The sequence below is a fragment of the Canis aureus genome, chromosome 2 (assembly GCF_053574225.1).
Source record: "Canis aureus isolate CA01 chromosome 2, VMU_Caureus_v.1.0, whole genome shotgun sequence".
Taxonomy (NCBI): Eukaryota; Metazoa; Chordata; class Mammalia; order Carnivora; family Canidae; genus Canis; species Canis aureus.
Window position 1 is genome coordinate 27,768,797 of NC_135612.1, and position 25,364 is coordinate 27,794,160.

At 36.0% G+C, this 25,364-nt stretch overlaps 1 protein-coding gene across 4 annotated transcripts in view; it reads left to right on the top strand.

Annotated features, from left to right (window-relative positions):
* HOMER1 (homer scaffold protein 1) overlaps positions 1–25,364 on the top strand; it is a 135,798-nt gene that overhangs the window by 20,967 nt on the left and 89,467 nt on the right. Inside the window, exon 1 of one of the 4 annotated variants that reach the window (XM_077866989.1) lies at positions 11,626–11,744. The exons of the other annotated variants lie outside the window; for them this stretch is intronic. Within the exon in view, the coding sequence (XP_077723115.1) occupies positions 11,641–11,744 (104 nt within the window). The 5' untranslated portion in view covers positions 11,626–11,640. Of the gene's footprint in view, positions 1–11,625; positions 11,745–25,364 lie in introns of those variants that run through there. 4 annotated transcript variants of the gene reach the window in all.

Genomic DNA, 25,364 nt, shown 5'->3' on the forward strand with positions numbered 1-25,364 from the left:
CACAAAGGGAAGAGTGAAAGACTGTGAAAGGCTGTGGTTTAATTTGTAGCCTTTCTCTTAATGCTCTTACTTTAGGCCTTACCTTTGTCTTCTGCTGTTGGGCAAGTTTATTGCTGGATTGTGGGGAGGGGAGTCTTAATTTCTTTGTTATCTAAATTTTCAATCAATTCCCAGTTTTCAGCCCTGTGCCTTACACTCTTTTTCTGCAGCCCCATTGCCTATAAATTTTCACCAGCAAGTTCACTTATTAGTTCTCTTTTTATAGGCAATTTAGTTTCCTTGGCTTGGCCAAGTCAAGTACTATTCCTTCTTTTAAAATCACATCTTTCAGAACTGTATTAGAATTACTTATGCACTGGTGTCACTTCTCCTTTGATGTTACAGATTCATACCTTCTTTTTCCCTTCACTTACATTTTAGTGAAATTTCAGAAAAGGAAGATAAATGTATGCAATTAATTTGCTATGTTTGACCAGAGTCATTGAGCCATAACATTTGAACTTATATAAGATGTCTTTCAGAATGTGTTCATGCTGTTGATGGTTAATTGATTAGAATTTGGTAAATGATAATGTGTTAGCTTTCTGAAAATCTATCTGTGTTACCAACACCTGAAAATTCAATGCATGATGCAAGCACATCTTAAAATTAAATAGTTAAAATTGATCATCAGCCCAAACCTCAGCAAAACAAAGCACTTACTCTCTCAACTGTTTTGGGTAACTAAGATATTGCTGCAGTTTGTCCCCTAACACTGTGCCTCTTGAGCACTTGTAACAAACATTAAGCACTTAATTTGTGTCATGAGTCATGCTAGGTACTGGCAATACAAAGATGAGTAGACAACCATGTAAACACGAAATTACATTACTGCTGTAATAGAAATGCACGTTGTGTTTGAGAGCGCAGAGAAGGAAGTGTTCACCGCCACCTGGGAAGGTCAAATAAAGCTTCACGTAGGCCAGTTAAGTTTGTTTTGAGACTTAAAGAAGAGGTGAATTGATAGGGTAGGTAATGGGAAGTCAAAACATATGTGAGTGGATATTAGGGCACTTCAGGCAGAGGGGTGGCACAGGTAAAGCCTCAAAGATGATGTATGCCAGTTAAAAAGTTAAAGTAGTTTGGCATAATTCATATATAGTATAAAAGCAGATTTCATTAAAAGTCTAGTGCCGTATGATGACTTACTAGAGGGTTATACTTTTCCTCTAAATTAGTGGTCTCCATATTTTTCAAGTACTTATATCAGTAAAAGATTTTAAGCATGTTTCTTCATATGTATACATTTATGTTAAATGTTCTACTGTGTGTATATATATATACACACACACATAGAGTTATAAAACAAAAAAATAGAAGTGAAAGAGGACAAAACTTTCTCTACCCCACTTTAGAGGCCATTGCTTTAAGTGATGGTCAGCAAAGGAACAATTTTAAGCTGGTAGAGTTATTACTATGCTTGTATTTTATATTAACTACTCAGTGTTGCAATGTGGAGGAAGTTTTGGACTTGAAGGAGGGGAATGTGTATGAGAAATGGGTGGCAGTCTTGAAGACCCTCAAGTTTAATTGTGTGATAGGTTAAGTGTAGCAATTTAGTCAAGAATAATGGCTTGTGTTAACATAGAACAGGGGCTGAATTCAAGAGAGTTATGTAGTCTATAGAAGTTGACAATGAACTGTGTAGATAAAAAGGAATAAAGAAATTGGCTTGGTCAGCAATTAGTTGAGATAGGGAACCAGGAGAAGTTTGCAATGAGGTGAAATGACAAATTGGGTAAACGTTGATCTATTTATGGCTGTCCATATGGGAATGTCTTCTGGTTGGATATCCAGGTCTGGACTTTAGGTAAAAAGAACTGGGCTGAGGATAGAGTTTTGGGAGTCAGTAGAATATGTAAGTATTGGTTGAAACTATGAATGTCGATGAGCTCATTCAGGGTATTTATAGAAAAGAGCAGATGAGGCCTCTCTAGGGGAACAGTCATTTAAGGGCCAGGCAAAAGAGAAAGCTGTCAGGCTAAAACAGAGAATAGTGCCAAAAAGTCAGGTAAGGAAATTTTAAGAAATGAGTGGCCAGGATCAAATGTAGCAGAAGCCTCAAACGAAGCTAAAGTAGCTCTTAGATTTGGGTAGGTAGCGGTCCTTTAATGAATGACCTTACCTTAAGCAGTTTGAGAAGTCTGGGATGGAAGCCAAATTGCCACAGGGTGATGGTACTAATGAAGGATGAGGAAGTAGAGACTAGAGGTGTATGTAGACTTCTTTAAGACCAAGCTTCTTTGAAATACTGTGACTTCAGTAAGCTGTAGGGTTCAGAATTTTTTTGGTTTTGTTTCAAAATGGGATTAGGCATTCCTTTAGGCCCTAGGAACGGAGTTCATAGCTGAGGGTATTTAAAAATTATAGCAGAGAGGGATAATTACTGAGGAAAGAGATGGAAGAGCTTGTGATCTGAAACACAGGTAGTTGTGTACCCTAGTCAGCTTATCTTCCACATGGACTAGAGAGAGGGATGTAAGGAAGAAAATGACTAGATTGTTTGTAGGTTAATGGGCAGGGAGCTGGGAGAGAATTCCTTAGCTGAAGGACTCCGTTTCCTCAACTCATTAATTGATTTCATTTAACAAATATTTATTAAGAACCTGATATGTGGGGGATCCCTGGGTGGCGCAGCAGTTTGGCGCCTGCCTTTGGCCCAGGGCGCAATCCTGGAGACCCGGGATCGAGTCCCACATCGGGCTCCGGGTGCATGGAGCCTGCTTCTCCCTCTGCCTGTGTCTCTGCCTCTCTCTCTCTCTGTGACTATCATAAGTAAATAAAAATTAAAAAAAAAAAATTAAAAAAAAAAAAAAAAGAACCTGATATGTGTCAGGCACTGTTCTACGTGTATGAGATACATCTACAAACAAAGAGCCCTGCCCTTATAGGTATATATTTTTAGAAAATGATAGAAGACAAGGTTATCTACTAAGAACGTAGAAGATGAAGGTTGGTCAGAGCCTTGAGAAGAGAAGTGAAGAATGAAAGAGATTACCAACCATGAATAGCTGGGAGCTTAGAAGGCCCAACTGAGGTTAAAGCCATGAATTTTGGCGCTTTAATGGTTGAAGTCAAAATCTAGTTTGCTACTGTACCTGAGAAATCAAGCTGTGTGTTAGAGGGGTTTTCCTCGTCTCCATTCTGCTAACAATGAAACATGAAAGAGGTATGTCCAATTTTTGTAGTATTATATTCAGAGTTATTTTAATATGCTACCCTTTCCTCTTCAACTGCCCTTCTATGGAGAACATTGTTATTTTAGGAAACAAACCTTGTAAGTATTAAGTTTGCCAGAGTCCCATCAATTTCTTAACGTATGATGACTTTTCTATAGAAAACATCCTGAAATCTAGTGCTGTGGAAAGTATTGACGCCCACTTGAAGTCTTAGACTGCATTTAATATTTATCTTATTTCTCACTTGTGCCCTGCACACATATCACACACAACACACAGACATTCACTGGGGAACCAGAGTATAAAGGTGTTCAAGTTCTGTCTTCTTTCATACCTGGGAAAGGCACAGAAATTAATTGATTGGCATAAGCACTTGAACATTGCTCAGATTCCTACTAAGAACTCAGTAGATTACTATTTTGAAAGCAGTTTTGCAGCTTTAACTTGTCTTTCTTACTCTTGATAAATGTAAATATTTTTAGTCTCTCTGGACAGGGTGGGCTTTTGTTCTCATTCTGGTTACTCAGAGTACCTGTACTCCTGTGCTGATCTTAATCTTATTATCAAGATAGCTTGGATAGCATATTATTTTATTTTTATTTTTTAGATTTTATTTATTTATGAGAGAGAGGGAGAGAGGCAGGGATACAGGCAGAGGGAGAAGCAGGCTCCCTGCAGGGAGCCCAGTGTGGGACTTGATCCCGGGAATCCCAGGATCTGAGCCAAGGCAGATGCTCAACCATTGAGCTACCCAGGTGCCCTGGATAGCATTTTTTTTTTTTTTTTAAATAGAGACTTCCATGCTGAAGGAATATGTCTTAACTAGTGAGTTGAGCAGTAATTAAGAAATAAATTTTACTTTATCCTTTATTGTATAAAATGTAATTATATCATCAAACTCTAAATGGATGGCACTTGTAGCATTTTTAAAAGTTTTTTTGTTTTGGTTTAAACCTCAAGAGAGAGATTTTTGGCTGCAGATGCTATAGCTGTGGTAAAGCCTAGCATGGCACAGTATAGCAAAATATAGGTTGGTTTAGCAATCAAGGTCTTTTGAGCCAGCTAGTGGCTGAATTTAAATTTTTGATTCTCTTTAGCTGTTATTGTTGGACAGGTTACTTAAGTTTTATATGTCTCAGTTTCCTCATCTGTAAAATGGAGGTTGCAATTGTGAAGATTAGAGGATAAAATACAAGGAAGGTTGTTAAAACAGTGTAGCACGTAGTAACTACTGTCACCACTGTGATTACTATGGCTTTTACCCAGTTAAGTTTCTGGTACTCAACTGAATTTTTTAAAAACATCTAAATAGGGAACATAAAGAAAACTTTAAACTTTGCTACTATTGAAGGCCAAAAATAAGATTAGGGATTTATCCATCCTCTTCTAATCAAATACCCATTAAAATCCTCCCTCCCCCACTATTTTATGTCCAAAGAACTTACCTGTTTAATGTTCTAATGTCACTGATTGTTTTGAAATACTATTGCTGATTTAGGGGGCCTTGATGGAATCATGAAAATATTACTTCCTAGTAAAGAAGTTTGAATAATATATATGTGATAGGAATAATCATTCTAATTTTACTGTATTAAATTTTATAAGATACAATTAAATAAATCAAATTTAAATACTTTTTAAAAAAAAAACTCTGTACTTAAACCATCTTATTGATCATCTTATTAAGTCCACAGAAAAGTATTTAAATACCTGATTGGGCTATTTTATTTTATTTTATTTTATTTATTTTTAAAGATTTTATTTATTTATTTATTTTTTCACGAGAATACACAGAGAGAGAGAGAGAGAGAGAGAGGGAGGCAGAGACACAGGCAGAAGCAGGCTCCATGCAGGGAGCCCGACGTGGGACTCGATCCTTGGTCTCCAGGATCACACCCTGGACTGAAGGTGGCGCTAAACCGCTGAGCCACCGGGCTGCCCTGATTGGGCCTTTTTAAAATAAATACTGTTCATCAGTTATGGGAATCTTAAAATCAGATATTGTTAAATAACTCAGTTTAATATATGAAATGCTAAGTAAAAAACCAGCAAAGATAAAACATCTCTTTGTGAAGGACATGTATAACAACATAGAGAGAGGCTCATGGTGAAGAGTTCACAATATTTTGGTGTGGTCATTAGATCATGTTGTCTGGTCTTTTAAGTTCACTATTTAGGATGTTTGATTTGGGGCACTGTGGACTAATTTTACCCTATGGAAACAGAAGAGACTGATATATAAACTGGACTAATTAATGATTTATCAAGAAGTCATTAAAAATGCATCTTCTCCCATAGAAAAAAATACCACCATGGAAACTATTGTAATCAGAAGGTTGCTTGAAGGTTGTACTTTGTTACATGTCCAGTGCTGCGCTTTGTGCATTGATCCCCACTTGCCAACCAGGTACATCAGGGCCCTGGAGAGTGCTAGAGGCACTGCCCCATCACCTCTCAGAAATCCCTTTTTCTAACTTCCATAGTTATCTGCTTTCCTGTTATACCTTCTTGAAGAAAGTGAAACCCTTGAGGAGGTTTTATGCTTACTCATTAGCCTGATCATTCCTGCCTGAGTTTACAGCCTCATCTTGGTTGGATTTGAGGAGCTTAGATAGACTCCTACTAAGTTTTTTGAATCTAAACTCTGTGTTATGGAAAGTTCTAAGCACATAAAAATCTAAAGAGAATTGTATGATTAACCCCTATGCATCTTTGTCACCATGCTTCAAGAGTTAACATACCTAAGGTGTATATTGTTTCATCTGTATTGCCTGTCCCTCTTCATATTATTTTAAAGTCTAGACCTCATACAATTTTACCTATACAATTAGATTTGATTAATAGATTTCGTGAGTCTTTCAATCTGTAACAGCCAGCCGTCCGTTTTTTGTTGTTTATGGAATTTGTCATCTAGAAATTTTCCACATTCTGAATTTGGCAGGCTGTATTTTCACGGTGTCATTTAACATGTTCCTCTGTTCTCTTATTTCTGGTAAACTTGTAGCTAAATCTAGGCTTGACTGAATTTAGGTTTGAATTCAATCCCCTGCCCCCAAGAATATGTCATAAGTGGTGTGATATTCTTCCAGTGTGTTGTATTATGACAGAAGGCACATAAGAATTTCTTGGCATTTCTTTTTTTGTATGTTAAAATTGATCAGTTAATCAGTTAATCAGCTTGATCTATCCATTATATTCTTTCCATGAAATCATTATATTTTAATTCTTCCTAATTTTGTTCTCAAGGAGTACCTTGTCAAACGTTGTTGCCTTTCTTCTAATCCATTCTTCACATGCAGCCACAATGATCTTTTATTTATTTTTATTTTTATTTTTTTTTCATGATGATCTTTTAAATATAAATCGGATCACATACTACCCATAGTGTCCCATTACTCAAAGACTAATACCTATCCTTTCCATACCTCATTTTATGCCATTCTGTCCTTTGAGAATCAGTATGGCATTATTCATAGCATAGGCTTTTGCATTCGACTGCCTGATTGTGTAACTTTGGGCAAGTCATTCAACTATTTTGTGCTTCAGTTTTCCACGTATAAAATCAGTATTTAAGAATACCTACCAACAGGATTGCAATGATTAAATAATACATATGAGTCACTTGGAACAATGCCTGTATAACATAAATACTGAGTGTTAGCTGTCAGTTGCTGCCGGTGTTGGTGCTGTCATTTCCAATATCTGTGTCTAAGCCACACTGTACTTTATAATTTTTGGAATTGCCAAGCTCTTGCCAGCCTCAAGATATTGCATGTTGTTCTGTCTCTTGGTATATAACAAACTGCCTAAAACTTAGTGTTTTAAAATAATAGCAGTCATTTAATTAGTTGATGAATTTGGAACATGGGATAGGGCTTAGTAGGAATGGCTTATCTCTGCTCTCTTTGGTTCTTGGCTGGGATGGTTTAACTAGAGGCTGTAATATCTACTTTTAAAGAGTCATTCATATGGTTGGTGAGGTAGTGTTCGCTTTTCACCAGAACTCAGCCAGGACTGGGCCTTGGTTTCTCTCCATAGGCTGATTGGCTTTACTCAAAGCATGGTGACCAAGTTCTAAAAGTGAGAGCCCGAAGAGAACCAGGCTGATGCTGAATGGCCTATTACAATTTAGCCTCTGAATTTACACAGTGTCACTTTTGCCTCTTTATTTTGGTCCAGACAGCCATAAAGGTCCATTCAAGTTTAAAGAAAATGGACATAGACTCCACCTCCTAATAGGGGGATGACAGGGTCCTAGAAGAAGGACAGAGTTACTGTTGTAGCCATCTTTGGAAAACATGTTTTAATATACACATGCTGTTGTCTGTGCCTGAAATGCTATTATACTCTGATTCTTACTCTTTAACCAGCTACCCAATTTAAATTAGTTCCATCTTCTTCCGTTCCTCTTGTGCACTCTCTTTCTCATAGTTCTTTATTTTCTTTGGCAACACTGATAATAGTTTGTAATTCTCTCCTGAAGTCCATGAAGGCTAGAGCATGTTATATACCTTGTATTAGGCATAAAACGTGTTCAAACATTAAAATGTATGATCAGTAACTTAAAATTTTTAATCCTAGGGCATCTGAGTGGCTCAGTTGATTGAGTGTCCAACTCTTAATTCTGGCTTAGATCATAATCTCAGTGTCCTGAGATCGAGCACAAGTTGGGCTCTGTGCTCAGTAAGGAGTCTGCTTGAGATTCTCCCCCTCTCCCTTCCCCCTTTGATGTGCACCCACGTGTGCGCTCTCTTTCTTCCCCAAATAAATAAATTAATTAATTAATTAATCTTAAGAAAAAATCTTAACACCATGTATCACATTTCCAATAGGAAAAGCATATTCCAAACTTTGCAGAAGGAAGGGAACAGAGATACAGAAACACCAAGAGTCAGTCCTTTAACTTCTCATATTTCATGTCCTACTGCCTAGCCTGGGGTGAGGATGGGATGGAGAGGAGAAATGTATGTGTATAAATTTTGTGGAGGAGAGGAGATAGATGGAGTAAGCAGTTTGAATAGCTAAATCATAAGTACGTTTTCTCTTCCCTTATTTCTCTAGTTCATGGCAAGAGGCTTTTAGCTGGTTTGACAAAGAAGAATGATAGCCTAGGAAATATTCAGTACTCTCAGAGCAGCCAGATAGATGTTCTTTACTCAAGGTAACCTAACACACACCCTCACTCAGAACTAGTGTTCTTTCACTTTTGACACTTATCTAACAAATCAGTTACTGGGTTTCTCAGCCTCTTGGTGGTTGGGTAGGGGAAAAAAGAACAGATAGTGGGGTACAGATAATAGTAAGAACAGCTGTTGATATATCGGATATTGTAAGACTGGGAATAGTAATGTGTGTTAAAAGTGTCTACAAATTCTAAAGGCTCATTCACTTTAATGAATGAATTTCTCATTCACTTAAATACTTCCTTCATGCCACCTTGTTGGGTGTTGGAGACCTAAGAGTGAACAGAATGCACATGACTCCTGCCCCCATGGAGCTTGCAATCTGGGGATGGGAGTAGACTTAAGATGAGTGTTTGCAAAGTATATATTTTTTATCCTATTGACTTTTAATGTATATGTGTCTATATTTTAAATGATTTAAAAAATTTTTTGTAAGTATACAGTTGGCTTTTGCTTAATATCCAATCTGATAAACTCTGCCTTTTATTTAATTTTATTTTCCTTTTTAAGGATTTTATTTGTTTATTTGAGAGAGAGAGCCAAGTACAAGTAGGGGGAGTGGCAGAGGGAGAGGGAGAAGCAGATTTCCCGTGGAGCAGGGAGCCCAATGCGGGGCTCAATCCCAGAACCCCAGAATTGTGACCCAAGTTGAAGGCAGACACCTAACTGAGTCTCTGAGGTACCCCAAACTCTGCCTTTTAATTGGGGTGTTAGAAAATGTACATTTGATATCATAATTGATATGATTGGGTTTAAGTCTGCCGTTTTACTTGTTTTCTGTTTGTTCCATCTGGCTTTTTTTGTTCCCCACCCTCATCTCTCTTTTGACTTATTTTAGCAGACTTACTTAAGTATCTTTTATGGCTCCTTTCATTTATTTTATAGACTTACTATATTTTGAGTCTTTTTTTTTTAATGATTGTTTAGGGTTTATAGTATACAGTTGACCATTGAACAACACCAGTTTGAACTGCACAGGTTTACTTATATGCAGATTTTTTTCAATCACTACAGTACTATAAATGTGTCTTAACATTTTGATAACATTTTCTTGTTTCTAGCTTTATCGTAAGGATACAGTGTGTAATACATATAACATACAAAATATGTGTTAATCAACTGTTTATGTTGTTAAGGCTTCTGGTCAGCAGTAAGCATTTGGTTAACTTTTGGGGAAGTCAAAAGTTATACATGGATTATTGACCACACAGGAGATCAGCAGCCCTAACCTCTGTGTTGTTCAAGAGTCAGCTGTGTAACTTATCACAGACCTTTGGATGGTATTGCATCACTTCACATATAATAAGAACCCTATAGTAGTATATATTGTATTATCCTCTACCTTTGTGCTATTGATAAACATTTTACTTCTAATATAAACCCCACAATACATTGTGATTACTTTTTGCTAAAACAGTCAATTGTTTTTTAAAGAGATTTTAAAATTAAGGAAAAAATAGTATATTTACCATTTTTGATGTTCTTCATTCCTTTAAGTAGATCCAAATATGTACATGTATCATTTTCTTTTACCTGACACTTCTTTAATATCATCATCTCATAGTACAGGTCAACTGATGATGAATTCTTTCAACTTTTGTGTGTCTGAGAAAATCATTTCACCTTCACTTTAAAAGGAAAATGTTTTTTGAGATAAAATTCACAATGCATGAAGTAACCATAAACCATTTTAAAGTGTATAGCATTTGTTACATTCACAGTGTTTTGTAAACATCGTATCTGTCTAGTTCCAAGCTTTTTTCATTATTGTAAATCTGCTTTCATTTTTGCAGAAATTTTTCTGGGTAGAGAATTTTTGATGAGGTTTTTTTTTTTTCCTTTCTTTATTTTTAAGATGTTTTTCTGTCTCCTGGTTGATAGTGTTTCTGATGGGAAGTCCGCTGTCATTCTTTGTTCCTCTGTATGTAATGTGCCCCACCACTCTGCTTAAGATTTTCTCTTATCATTGGTTTCAGGCAGTTTAATTATGTCCTTTGGTATGGGTCTCTTCGTGTTTCTTGGTGCTTCAGATTTGTTGAGCTTCTTGGGTCTGTGGCTTTATGATACCAAATTTGGAAATTTTTCAACTATAATTTCTTCAAATATTTTTTCCATCCCTCCCATCTTTGAGGACTTCAGGTGCCATTTATGTGTCTGTTTCTGTTGATTGATTTTTGCGCTGATAGTATTTTTAAGTGTTAGATATTTAGAATTTGTTGATTAGGTGCTGAATTTTTGTATTTTTAAAATATTCATTAGAGGATCTAATGAAAGAAGTAGGATTTTTTTCTAATATTTATATGGTGATAATTGCATATGGTGATAATGCTTGTCTTAGAGGAAGTAGAAAATACTGTATTAACATGACATAACAAAAGTCTATAACTTAAGAGATTTTGAGTTGGTTACTGTGTTATTCAGAAGTAAAGAAAAAGGAAATTTAAGTTTTCATTACAAACACCATTCACTTCTTTGGAAATAGTGAAAGTCATGGGCTTTGGATTTAGTCTTGCATTTGAATCCCAGAAATACCAGCACTAGCTGTGACCTAGCTGTGTGTTAAACTCCCCCCTCCTCCAATAAGTCTTTTTTTTTTTTTTACTCTTTTTATCTCTTAATGTTGTTTTGAGATGAAAATGAGTGTGTATGTGTGTATACATATATATATATATATATATATATATATATGTTAATATAAGGTGTTTACATGTAATAGGAATTCAACAAAATGTTGTGTTTTCACTTCAGCCCATCCTTCAACTGTTTCATTTTTGCAACAATACTACTTCTGGATAACACATTGATTTGAAGTTTGGTGAAATGGGGAGAATAATAGTCACTACTCAACTATACTTGTTATTCTTAAGCAATTACTGTAACTCTTCCCATAGCAATAATTTGTTATTCCTGAGCTTTAATTTTTATCAAATTACACTCAGTTGAAGATACCCAGTTGGTAAACAAATTGCCCAAAAGTGCTTTAATATTTTCAAAATTGCTTCTATTAAGATTTTATGCTGTTTTTCAGGAATTCTTCCCATACTGAGTCAACCTATTATTTGAGGAATAAAATCAGAAATTTATTTTTAATAGAATTTAGAATAAACTAATTCTGTAAATGGAGAGTTAATAGATTTTAACCGGATGAAGATTTGTACCATAGTCCTTAATCCATGGTTTCACTTTCAGTGGTTTTAGTTACCAGCAATCAACTGTAGTCTTGAAGCAGATGTGATGAGATGAAGGTCCATAGTAGCCTAACACTATGTCACAGTACCTACAACATTCACCTCACTTCATCTCATCACATAGGATTTTATCATTTCACATCATTACAAAAAGGGTGAGTACAGTATATTTTTTTGTGATAGACCATACACCAAACTTTTTTACAGCATTTTCTCTTTTATTATTAGTTATTATTAATCTCTTACTGTGCCTAAGTTATAAATTAAACATACACACACACACACACTCACACACACATACACACACACACACACACGGAAAAACAATATATAGGATTTGGTACTATCTTTGGTTTCAGGCATCCAGTGAGGGTCTTGAAACATTTCTTGCAGATAAGGGGAGGACTACTGTGTCATCTGTTATCATGTTAGTCTCCTATGTCTGCTGTAGCAAAACAAAGTTGGTGGCTTATAACAACATGGATTTATTTTCTTAAGATTCTAGATGTCAGAAGTCCAAAGACTGTTTTACTGAGGTGTCAGCAGGGCTGTAGTCTTTCAGGAGGCTCTAGGGGAAAATGGTTTCCTCCCCTTTTTTACCCTCTGAGTTAAACTCCTTGCATTCACAGTTCATGGCCTCTTCCTCCAACTATAAAACCAGCAGTGTATGCATCTTCCAGTCTCTCCCTCTCCTCCCTTTGTCACATAACCTTCTTCTGGAGTTAAATCTCCTGCTGCCACTTTCTTATAAGGACACTTGTGATTACATTTAGGGCTCATCCAGATAATCCAGAAGAATCTTTCCATCTGAAGAGCCTTAACTTAATCATAGCTGTGAAGTTCTTTTGCAAAATAAAGTAACATTCGCAGATTTTAGTGTTAGGACCTCCATATCATTGGGGGCATTATTCAGCCTTCCACAGTCTTTGAAAGGGGATATCAATAAATCCTATTTTTCAAATGTTAGTGTTTTTATGCCATCCTATATTTCAAAGCCTGTTGGCTTACTGAAGTCTGTTAACTTCTCTTTTCTGTTGACTATTTTCAATTTTACCTGGTAAAGTATGTTTTTTCTGCCTATGTCAACAAATATTTAGTTGTGATGATTCACAAGAAAAACTGTCTTAAAAGTCACATCACCGGGGAGCCTACGTGTGGCAGTTGAGCCTCCGATTCTTGGTTTCAGCTCAGGTCATGATGTCTCAGGGTTATGGGATCGCATGGGCTCCCTGCTTAGTGGAGAGTTCGCTTCTCTCACCCTCTGCCTGTCCCCCTGCTCATGCTCTGTCTCTCAAATCCTTTTTTTTTTTTTTTTAATTCACATCATTTTTAGGGAATTTATAAGTGGCTTCTAAAGTAGTTCTTACAACCCATTTTGCAGAACTTGTTCTTATGGAATTTAGCCTTTCTGATTATGTATGTGTGAATTCTGTAATAGCTCAGATGGCTCTTCTTGGAAGTATACACAACTTCCCCACAGTACAACTAGCTAGGGACTTAATTTTTAAAACTGAAAGGGAACATTTCCCTGGAACAACACCTTTACCCAAGGTGAAATATTCAGTGAAATGCTAGAAGGATTAAATCTTTAGTAGATGTTTTTGCCACAAAAAAGAAACCAAGATAGGGAAAACAATGGGAAGAAAGTAGAAAGTATTTTTGCACATGTACAGCTCCTAGTTTGTTAAAATATACATTTTCTTCCTATCATGTAATCCTTTTCAGAAATACCATATGTGATGAAATTTAGCCAGTGTCTGAAACAGATAGGAGATAATTTGGAGTTAATAACTTCTAGTCTCAAAGACCAGTGCTTTCCCCTCACACAGGCTAACATTATTATTGTTGTTGTTGTTGTTATTGTTACTGTGATCTGTTACAGAGGTGGAATCATTCTGTCAAAATACAGATTAGAGAGTTATGTTTCCTTGCAGAAGGAAAGCTCAAGAACTATGATAATTGAGATGACTAAAAATAAGTTATTGAATCCTTCCAAACTACACTGTCATTCCAATGAAGTCTTAAAGTACAAATTGCTTTCAAAATACAAGTAAAACATAAATGATACCAGTGAACATACATACATTCCATGAAAACAAATACTCCCAACAGTGCTTAACATGCACAGTAACCATAGTTGTGTAGCATACTATCCCACTTCTGTCAACAAAATTAGAGGGAAGGGCCATGCAAACATTTGGTTACAGCGTGAACTCATGACAAAAGAATTATTTTCCCATCCAAGGAGTCACTATAGGGTAAAGTTGGGCACTCCAGAGCTAAATTATATTTGTGTGCCAGCTCTACCAAGTGTTATCTTGAGCAAATACCACTCCATATACCTTAGGTTCCTCATCTTCAAGAGAGGAATAATAGTGAGTACCTCATAAAGGCTGAGAGGATTCAGTAACACAGGGATAGCAGTTACAACAGTGTCTGACCCTATGTTTAGCCTTCAAAAATGTTAATTATAACCAAAGAATTTGCCATATACGCATTTATAAGTTTAAGCTTTTGCTTTCAGGTTTGAGTGGCATATCTGAATTTCTCATTTTGAATTTCCAATCTATGGCTTTCCTCCTTCGGCATAAATGATGGAAGCCGTAATTTGTGTGCTCATTAATTGATACAAGAGAAATTGTTGAGAGTTCACATCATACCAAGTGCAAAAGGTTAAAAACTGTCAACTTTTTTGTCACTGACTTTTTAAAATTCAAAAGCTAGTTTTTAAGCTACTCAGTTTTTATGATATTAAATCTGTAAGCTTTCGATTTATACAGAGAATTTCCACTTATTATCAAAAAATCAAGAAAATGGTAAAGCAGGACAGTTGAAAATAGTGTTGAAAAGAAGCAGATGAATAGATAGATGATATCATTACTGAGTAAAAAACAGAACATGGCTGAGTTTCTTGGCAAATGAGCCGAGAAGTGTGTTGCATTGTAGTCTTACTTGGATATAACAGCCATAGATGAATTTTTCCCTTGCATGGTCATAGGAGATACTGAGTAACATCAGGATTCAATGGGAGTTTCTTTTATCAATCTGTTAAGAGATCTAAGGAAGAACTACTTTTTTTTTTTTTTAAGTTTTATTTATTTATTTGAGAGAAAGAGAGCACTCAGGAGCTGGACGCTGGAGGGAGAGGGAGAGAGAATCCAAACCAGACTGCATACTGAGCGCAGAGATCCTACAACCGTGAGATCATGGCCTGAGCTGAAGCCAAGTGTTGGCCACTTATCTGACTGAGCCACTCAGGCGCCCCTCAAGGAAGGACTTTATTTATTTATTTTTTTAACATTTTATTTATTCATAGAGACACAGAGAGAGGCAGAGACACAGGCAGAGGGAGAAGCAGGCTCCACGCAGGAAGGCTGACGTGGGACTCGATCCCGGGACTCGAGGATCACACCTTGGCTGAAGGCGGCACTAAACCGCTGACCCACCCTGGCTGCCCAAGGAAGGACTTTAAATCTTAATTCAGTGTAGGCTTTTAAGATGAGAAGAAATTTGCCTTCTGGCTGTGTTACTAATGGGGTTTAATCTTATAGAATTTAGAATAGTTAACAGGTTCCTTAAGCAAATACTTTTGATATTTCTGCCAAAGTACCTTAATAGTAGAAAAGAGTATCATTTAGGATACTAAGGATAGGAAGGTATCTCTTTTGTGGTATGACTTAGCTTATAAATTCATGTGAACTTTTCATTCTTTTCCATAGTCTAACCATATTTATTTCTGATGTGATTTTTATTACCATGATGTAAAATGTTGTGGGGAGACTTGCTGTGCTCACGTTGCTGTTTGTAGTACTCTTGTTAATACCACTTCTCTCCCTTTTCTTGAGAAATAAGGCTACTTGTTTTTCTCAAATGTCTCAAAAGAGCATTCAGTTGAGACTCCGGAGCTCTTTCTCACATGGTGAGAGGCTCTTTCTGACTGGGAGAGATTTAACACTAGGTATTCTACTTTGCTCACTCTAGAGTATGGCTTTTATGGAATAACTGAGAACTGGTTCCAAATAGTTGCACGAGGCAACCTTAATTAGATTCCTGGTATCATCCACTTAAAAATTGTGAAATGTCTGCCAGACATGAAGGCTTCAGTAGAATTGGTACTTTTTCTGTTTGTCCATTGGTTCAGCTACTATTTGTATTTAGTTAATTGATCATGATATTCTCTTCTATGTTGGCTGGGAGAACCAGTTAGGAAACTTTTCCAGTTTGAGATGAGTGGCTTTCTTAGAATTGGTATCTTACGTGATTTTGTAGGACAAGCTTGCTGGTTCAGAGTGACACAGGAAGTTATATTATTTGTTATTTGTTGTGTAAGATAATTCTAGATATCATTACACATCATAAGAGAATTTTGAGCAGACCTAGTTGATGGAGAAACTTGCGTCAGTGGGGATTTGTGGCTGATTTGTAGGAAGTATTCTATGGGCAAGAGTATTCCCAAATCTATTATTTGCTGGATGAATCCGTTATCAATAGGGCTATATTTTCAACTGTCATTTACGTTTTTTTTTTTTTTTTAAACTTAAGGCCTATATTTAGTAAAGGATGCAAACATACAGTTCATTGAATGTTTACATATGTATTTATCTGTGTAATCACCAAGATAATATTCTACTACTTACATTTTTTAAAGCAAGCAGATACATTCATTGCATTACAATTGTTTGCTTAAACTTTTTTTCTTATTACAAGTACAGTGCATGTTCACATATTGAAAAATTAAGATTAAAAAGTTGCTTATAAATCCCATAATCAAGAACTCTGTGTGTTTTAGTATACATTCTTTCATTCATTCACTCATTCATTCATTCTTAGGTGCCTAATGTGTGCCAGGTATTTGGGTTGCTGGGGACATAGCAATAATCTAAAAAGACATAATTCTTGCCCTTGAGGAGATAACATTCTTGCCGCAGGAGAGGGACAGTAAATAAGAAAACACATTGGATGTCACATGGTGACATGTCGGGGGGGGAGTCAAAAGAAGGGGTCGGGGGAATAGGGAAAGGAGCTGCAGTTTTTCATAGAGGAATCAGAATGGCCTCACTGAGAACATAATGTTTGAGCAAACAGCTGGAAGAGGCAAAGAAAAATACTAGACAGATTTGGAGGGAAAGATCACTTCCTTCAGGCAAAGGCCCTGTGGTAGGCAGTGGTGGACATGTTTGAGAAACCCCAGGAAGGCCAGTGTGGCTGGAATAAAAGACAAGTGGCAAATGAAGTTGGAGAGGCAGGGGCCACATCCTGTAGTGGTTCTTCCTCCTGGCTACACAGGAGAATCACCTTGGAGGCTGGGTGTTTCTAACGCAGCCAGGGTTGAGAAACATTGGTAGAAGGCCTTTAGACCATTTTAAGGACTTTGGTTTTTACCATGAGTGAAATGGGAAACCATTGGAGGGTTTTGAGGAATGACTCACCTGATTTAGGTTTTATTATTTTAAAATATTATGAAAATAAAACTTTCCTGAATCATCATCCCACCTGCTTCAGTAGCCATCTCCATTTTGCTTTAGTTAATATACCCTCACCCCTCCCACCCTTTTTTTCCCCCCAGAGTATTTTAACACTAGCTTAGGTTTTTAGAAGGATAACTGGTTTCTGTGTTGAGAGGAGGACAAGCAGGATGAAGGCTGAATATAAGTATATCCTCTGTGGGGTTTTTTTCCTTTTATATTCCTTTTTTTTTTTTTTTTAAAGATTTCATTTATTTATTTGACAGAGAATGAGGGAGCACAAGCAGAGGCAGCAGCAGAGGGATAGGGAGAAGCTGATTCCCTACTGAGCAGGGAGCCAATGCAGGACTCCATCCCAGGACCCTGAGACCATGACTGGAGCTGAAGGCAGATGCTTAACCAACCGAGCCACCCAGGCACCCTTTCCTGGATACTCTTAAACAAAAATTAAATTATACTGGATTCACTATTTTATAAACTATTTTCATTGACTATATTAGACATGTCACTGAATAGTCAATTACTTTGTTTTTAATGGCTACATCGAATTTTATTATATTGGCTGCACCTTAATTTATTTGGTCTTACATTATTGAACATTTTAATTTATAACCTTTGGTAATCAGACTATGTGGTAATACAGCCCTTTAGCTAAATCTCTGCGTGTACCCATGATTATTTCCTTAAGGTAAATTCCTAGAATGGAATTGCTATGTCAAAGGATATGCACAAAAATTTAAAGGCTTTTGATATGCATTGTCAAAGTGTTTTTCAGAAAGGGTTTACTAATTTATACTCCCACCAGCTGTTTCTGAAAGTGTCAAGTTTTCTTAAACTCTCACTAACATTGAAATCTTTCATTAAAAAAAAAAAAAAAATTCCTGTTTTGACAGGTGAAAAAATAACTCATGGTTTTAATTTGCAGTTCTTTGATTTCTAGTGAGGTTGAATTTTATTTCCATTTGCATTTAAAAAATGCTTATTCGTATCATTTGCTGATTGTGTTACTTGGGGTGAGTCACTTAGGACATGTTTTTGTACTATGAAATGGGTATTGTGTGCCAGCTTCTCAGAGTTTTCACAAACTTTAAACAAAAGCATTTTGTATGCCCAGGTTTATAAACTGTTTGACTATGATCCACAGTAAAAAACAAAAGGCATCTTACGTTGCAACCAGCATTGGTAAATAAGTAGCCAAAAGTTTTATGAATAATGCCTCTACTGTATCCAAGTGAGATGCACTCTGATACTTTACATCCTTGTTCTTTTTTAAAATGTCCACTGTTAACCTTTAGTTGATCATGATCCTCTGGGTTGTGATGCAGTGTTTAAAAAAACACTGCTATAAGCTGTAGAGTACTGTATCTTGTTAGGTGCTTTTCTATCTACAGTGATTACCTCTACCAAATACCCTGAACGTCAGTCTGCCCTTTAGCTCTACCAAAATTCGCTTCAGAAAGGCTATAAGTAGGAGGTAAGACTCCAAACTTAGCTTATTATATTCCTATATCAGGTTTTTCATCAGTGAAAAATACTAAATTTATTCACACTCTGAAAATGTACTTGTTTGGACTTCTATAATGCCATAATGACTGAATTATTAACATGGCTGTTTTGAAATAGATCTAATGCATTTGAACAAAAAAACCTACATCATTATGGGGATTGTATTTGCAAAACCCCCAATTGAGACATAGCATCTGACAGAAGTTTTGTCTATAATTTTTGGTACCTGAAAATCTGACAAAAGTGGGAAATGCGAATCACATTTAGCTATATTTAATACAGCTCTTTTTCAGTAGAACAAATTAGTGTATGAAAGTTGAATAGTCCTGAGAGACTAAGAGTATGTGGCTTCCATATATAAAATCCAGATACTATTCTAGCTAACCTAAGTGAGGACCACTCAGAAAGGAATTAGCCAGGTGGAATTATTAGCTGTGACTGGAGAAAACTCCATTTGATGGGAGTGATTCTTTCAAGTCTGAGGAATGTTGGAATGGAAATTGCATAGAGAAACAGAGTGGGGATGGGGTGATGGTGTTTACTATTTGAAAAACACCCAGGAGTTTAACCTATTTAACAATAAAACCTTGTTGTTACTTTTGACTTGTAGTTTAACATTAAATTTTTTTTTAAGATTTTATTTATTTATTCATAAGAGACACAGAGAGAAAGAGAGGCAAAGACACAGGCAGAGGGAGAAGCAGGCTCCATGCAGGGAGACTGATGTGGGTCTCTATCCCAGGTCTCCAGGATCACGCCCTGGGCTGAAGGCAGCGCTAAACTGCTGAGCCACCCGGGCTGCCTGACATTAAATATTTTGTTTAAAAAATATTTTTTGATGCTAAGCCAGGAAAATTTTTAAAGACTCTAAGTTAAAAGTTTGACTAAAAAGCATTTACTACTCCTCTGTTCACCCCTCCACAAAGGAAAAATTTTAAGGAAGGTGAGAAACAATTTGGCATATAAAAATTAAAACTAAATTTAATACCAAGGAACTGTAATTTACCTTTGAAAAAGAGCAGAATATATATGCCGTTTCTATACTCTATTGATTTTCAAACATTAAATGTCATCACATTTAGAAAAATAAGCAACTCTGCTTTTCTGTACTTTAGTGGGTGTTGACCTTAATTAAGTGTGCATATGTGGTTAGAATTATGAGATTTCTCTTTGCATATGGTTTGAGTGCTGAATTTTGGATTCTGGTCTCTTCACTCTCTGAAGCTAAAATTAGGTTTTAAACAAGCTCAGAAATAAGTGTAGAAATCTACTGGGCTCAAATGGGCCAGAAATATATGAAGCGTTCCTCAGCCTCACTAGTAATCAGGGTTATGCAAATGAAAGCAACAATGAAATACCATTTCATGCCCATCAAGTTGGCAGAAATTAAAGCTGTCACTTGGACATTATCAAGTGTTGGGAGGAAATAATCTAAGACTATTAGAATATAAATTGGTCATGTGCTGTGAAGAACAATTTGGAAATATGCTATGGCGCATACTCTATGACCAGGAATTCTTCTAGTGTATCTTCTTGCATGTGTGAACAAGTAAACACACAGGGGCATTCTTTGTAATAGTATGAAAATTAGAACCTATGTATGTCTATCAGTAAGGAAATAGCTACATAAAATAGTCCAATATTTTCCAGTTGAAATACAATGTGAACATCATGTGCAATTTAAAATTTACTCCTGGAGTGCCTGGGTGGCTTAGTTGGTTAAGCGTCTGCCTTCAGCTCAGTTCATGATCCCAGGATCCTGGGATGGAGCCCTGCATATTGTCTCTATGCTCAGTGGGGAGCCTGCCTCCTCTTCTGGACTCTACCCCCATGCTCTCTCCATTGCTTTCTCTCAAATAAATAAATTAAATCTTTAAAAATAAATACATAAATAAATTTAAAGTTTTAAAAAGGTAATATCAATTTTAATACATTTTGGCACATTATACCAAAATATTTATCTTTTAAACGTGATTAATATAAAAATCATTGGACTATTTTACATTCTTTTTTCATACTAAGTCTTTGAAATCCCTTATGTATTTTGCAGTGAGAGCATATCTCCATTTCGATGCTAAAGTTTATCAGAAATACTTGATCTGAATTTAAATTTCATCAAAAGTACAGTTGAAATAGTAGATTCATGTAACCAAGTTGTTCCATACATGCTTAAATGTATTTAAATAACTGACTTGGGTATCAAAAATCTAAGCTGATTCACTTTCTCAATTGCATTAGCCGTATTTCAGATAATCGGTAGTCATGTGACTAGTAGCTACCATATTGGACAGTGCAGCTCTAGTGATAGCATAAACTACTGCATAGCAGTTAAAATAAATGATATACATATGTATAAAACATGGCTGATGATTCAAATTTCACAGCATCAGTAAAAATTCTAGAGAAATGTGTGGTTTAATGGTTTGCTTTGAGCAATTTAAAATACTATTCACAATAATACATGGAATAATGTAATATTTATGCAACCACTATTCAAATATAGCAGACATTAACATTTTGCCACAGTACCTTCAAATCTTTCTCTTCAGTCCTGAATTTATTTTTTATTTTATTTTATTTTATTTTATTTTATTTTTTTATTTTTTTTGAATTTATTTTTTAAAATATCCATTTCAGATATTGTATGAATTGAGTATCCACTTGATTAGTTTGTAGTAGGTATACAGGAGAAAAGTACCAAAGAGTAATACTGTTCCTTGAAATATTGGTGTTAGAATTCAAGTGGTCTTCTAACATTTAATGCATTTGAAAAGTTTTTAGGAATTGGATGTCTACTAGAAAATTATTTTAGATTTTTAGGAATGCACCACCTGTTTTAACCAGAATTAAATTCTTAATAAGAGGCTATTCGCTTTAGATTTCCCTAGTGTATATTTTCAGTTCTTACTATTGAAGTTCTAAAAAACATATGCCTGCTATGTTTCTGGTTCATCACTAGATGGAGTTGTTGTAGTGCAACTATGTGTTGGGTGGCTATTAGTAGAATAATCTTTGCTTCTCTCAAAGTAAGCACGTATTGTTTAAAAGATAACATTCTCAACATCTACACAATCAGCTGTTAAACACATAACATGGCAATAGAAATACATAGTTGATAATACGCAGTTATCTTTGAGCAGCATCAAAACAGCTATTTTAGTCAGTAAGGTTTTTCTTATATGAGTGTGTAAGGAGGTGGAATTAAACCAGTTCTCAGATAATCCAGAGGAATTACAATTTTTAAAAAAGATTTTATTCGTTTATTTATTCATGAGAGACACAGAAAGAGAGGCAGAGACACAGGCAGAGGGAAAAGCAGGCTCCATGCAGGGAGCCCGATGTGGGACTCGATCCCAGGACTCCAGGACCATGCCCTGGGCTGAACGAAGGCAGGCACTAAACTGCTGAGCCACCCAGGGATCCCCAGGAATTACAATTTATATTACTACTTGTACTGGATAATTCTATTGAGGAAATTCGGGTGTTTGGGTTCTGACTTTTCTGAAGACATTTCGTGCCACCCCCACTGGCACTGAAACTAAGTTCTTCACTCATTACATCTGAAGTTCAGTGATCATTGGTGTCTATTCTTATCCTTTCCCATGTCCTTTAGGCCTTAACACGTATTATCTAGCTTCTCAAATTCCAAAAAGTAAGCTGACGGAATGTTCTTTATCTTACTTTCCGTGTATTTACTTCTAATGAAGGAGAGTATTTTCACCAGGAAGTAGATGTACCTATAGCACTTGAGTCCTGCGGTTAGGCATGTTTGGATTTCTGCTTCTCTCCTACTTTCTTTTTATTCCTTTTTATGAATAATAGGAATACGTTCATATCATGTACTATATAGTCAATTGAGTTGAAGCTCTTAAAATTTGTCACTCTTTGGTTCTTTGGCAGTCTTCACAGTGGCCCCTGAAACATTCTTTTCTCGATGTTAATTTTGATGTGTATGCCGTTTTTCCTCCACAATGCCACTTAAGAAAGTCTTTTTAGTACCTGTGCAAGGTTAAAAATTAAGTAATACTTATAGGTTTATTTAGACAAGTACTGTTTCCCTATCTCATTTTATCTTCATCAGGCCCCATCACTAGAGACAGCTACTTTTAAAACCTCAAACTTTTGTTTCTCTTGGTAATTACCTATCTCTGATCTGTGTTATACTGCTATTTCTTGATTAAAAGCTTTGTATATTAAAATCTTACAGCCCAAAGCCAATTGATAGTGAACTTTTGCCATTTTCACATTAATTCCTCCCACCTATCTCAATGCAGTTAGTCTTACGAATTTTATTGATTACCTCTAGAATTTTAGGTGAGGCCCCCCAAATCAAATTGTGTGTGCTGTGGGCTTGTGTTTTAAAGTTAATAAATGACCAGCGTACAGCTATCCAGGAGTTCTGGAAGACATTCAGTTTCATTTTATTAGGGGGCCCTTTATTGTAAGGTTTATGTAAACGTCTTTGATTATAATTTGTGTAATTTTTATTTTTATTTTTTTTTAAATTTGTGTAATTTTTAAAATGAAAACTGCTTGAAACAATTAGGAAACTTGTTTTATCCCATAGGAAGCCTGGAGGCTGATTCATTGATTCAATGACACAATCAAGGAAGCAGATTCTTTGTCTTTACATCTGCTATTCTTAGCAAACAATGTCAGCTTTGTTCTCAGGTTAGCTGCCTGATAGTAAGATGACTCCTTCAGGTCCAGTGTCACCCTGTACATCCCTTCTTGTGTGTGGATCTCTTTGTGCATGTACCCAGAAGCTACCAGCAAACATTCCCTGGTTATCGGGTTGACCTGAATTGCTTCAGAGGTCCATTCCTAAACGGACTTCTGCAAAGAAGAGTGAGATTACTTTGATTATCCTGGTGACGTTCATAGTTGGGTAGAAGAGGGTTAGAATACCAGAACAAATCCAGGATATTTTAGGAGAGAGTGCGGAAGAATAGTTGGTGGGTAGTCAGGGAACAATGTAACCGTGTTAAACTTTCAGTGACAAGTGTTACTTTGTTTCCTAAGTTTCTACCTGGCTCCTTGTTTTTTGAAAAATTAATTAGAAACTCAGGGAATTATTTGAAACCACAACCTTCTTCATATGTCTTTGCTACAGTATTTATTGTACTTAAATATATGAAAAACATTTGTGGGCAGCCCAGGTGGCTCAGCAGTTTAGCGCTGCCTTCAGCCTGGGGTGTGATCCTGGAGACCTGGGATCGAGTCCCACGTCGGGCTCCCTGCATGGAGCCTGCTTCTCCCTCTGCCTGTCTGTGCTTCTCTCGCTCTCTGTGTGTTTCTCATGAATAAATAAATAAAAATCTTTAAAAAAAAATGAAAAACATTTGTAAGCAAAACATTAAAAGAAGACTAAGAAGGGGCACCTGGGTGGCTTAATTGGCTACGTGTCCAACTCTTGATCTCAGCTCAGGTCTTGCTCTCAGTCATGAGTTCAAGCCCTGCATTGGGCGCCAGGCTGTGTATGGAGCCTTAAAAAACAAAACAAAACAAAACACTAAAGAATGTATTTCTTTTTCTTCTCTTGAGCTTAGTTGTTACTATTGGACCCATACCTTTGCACTTCCTTGGAACATAAATTTATTGCATATTTGCAAAAATACAGACTTTAGTAATAATTTTTAAAAAGCATTATCATTGAGTTTTTCTTTTTCTTTTTTAAAAGATTTTATTTATTCATGAGAGAGACAGGCAGAGGAAGAAGCAGGCTCCATGCAGGGAGCCCGACATGGGACTCGATACTGCGTCTGCAGGATCAGGCCCTGGACTGAGGGCGGTGCTAAACCGCTGAGCCACCCGGGCTGTCCTCATTGAGTTTTTCTAAATCAAATCTATGTAGATGACAAATGTTAACTTTTTCCTCTTTTTTCCCCTGCATCTAGAGCTTATATGTCTTTAGCAAATAGTTGTACTGTTTTGCTTCCGTTTTCATGATTCTTGTTTCTTCCTTATTACAGATGCCTAAGTTAAATATAGTAATTCTTTATGTCAACTTTAATGAGGTTGCTTGTTTTTAAAAAAAAATTCCGATTTTACTGTGTTTTTCTCAGGTCATCTTATACTTTATTTCTTCCAATTATTCACATCCATATTAAGTTTTGGGGTTGATTACTGCATATAGTACTTTTACTGAGTTTTAGCCCAAGATGAAGAACTTCAGAATTATTCTTACAACAGCTTCTTAGAATTATTTTATGAGCCAACTGGAAAATACTCCAGTAAGCTTTTCTTATAATAGGTCATTTGAATCACTCATGGTCCTGATTATTGATGTAAGAAATGACAAAGTAGATGATTCTCTAGGATTAAAGTGTGTAGGTGTGGGTGTGGTGTATGTACGTGTTTAGTTTTGTTTCTTTAAGGTAGTTTAAAGCATTTCTTGCCAAAATCTATTTGCTTTTAAATTTGATTTTTAGATTATTTTCTTAGAAGAGTTATTTTGAATGCCATTAACAAACATTAATACTAGTCATTACTAAATAAGGCTTCAATTTTTGTATTGGATTTTTTTATATATATTTTTTCTAGTGACAATAATGTCAGTAAAAAAGGCAGAATTTCCAGACTATTGTGGTCATAAAATATAAGTCCTGGGAGATGTTAATGTGTTACATGGAAAAGAATTCTAGGGTCAGATAGTTTTGCCACATGCTGGTTATTCAGGCTTAAGTGGGTTTCTTTACTGCAGGACTTCTTAGGATCTTTAAAAATACTTAGGATCTTAATATATTAACATATATTGTAAGCATTTCAGAATGGGGCAATACAGTGTTTGCAGAACTTATTTAA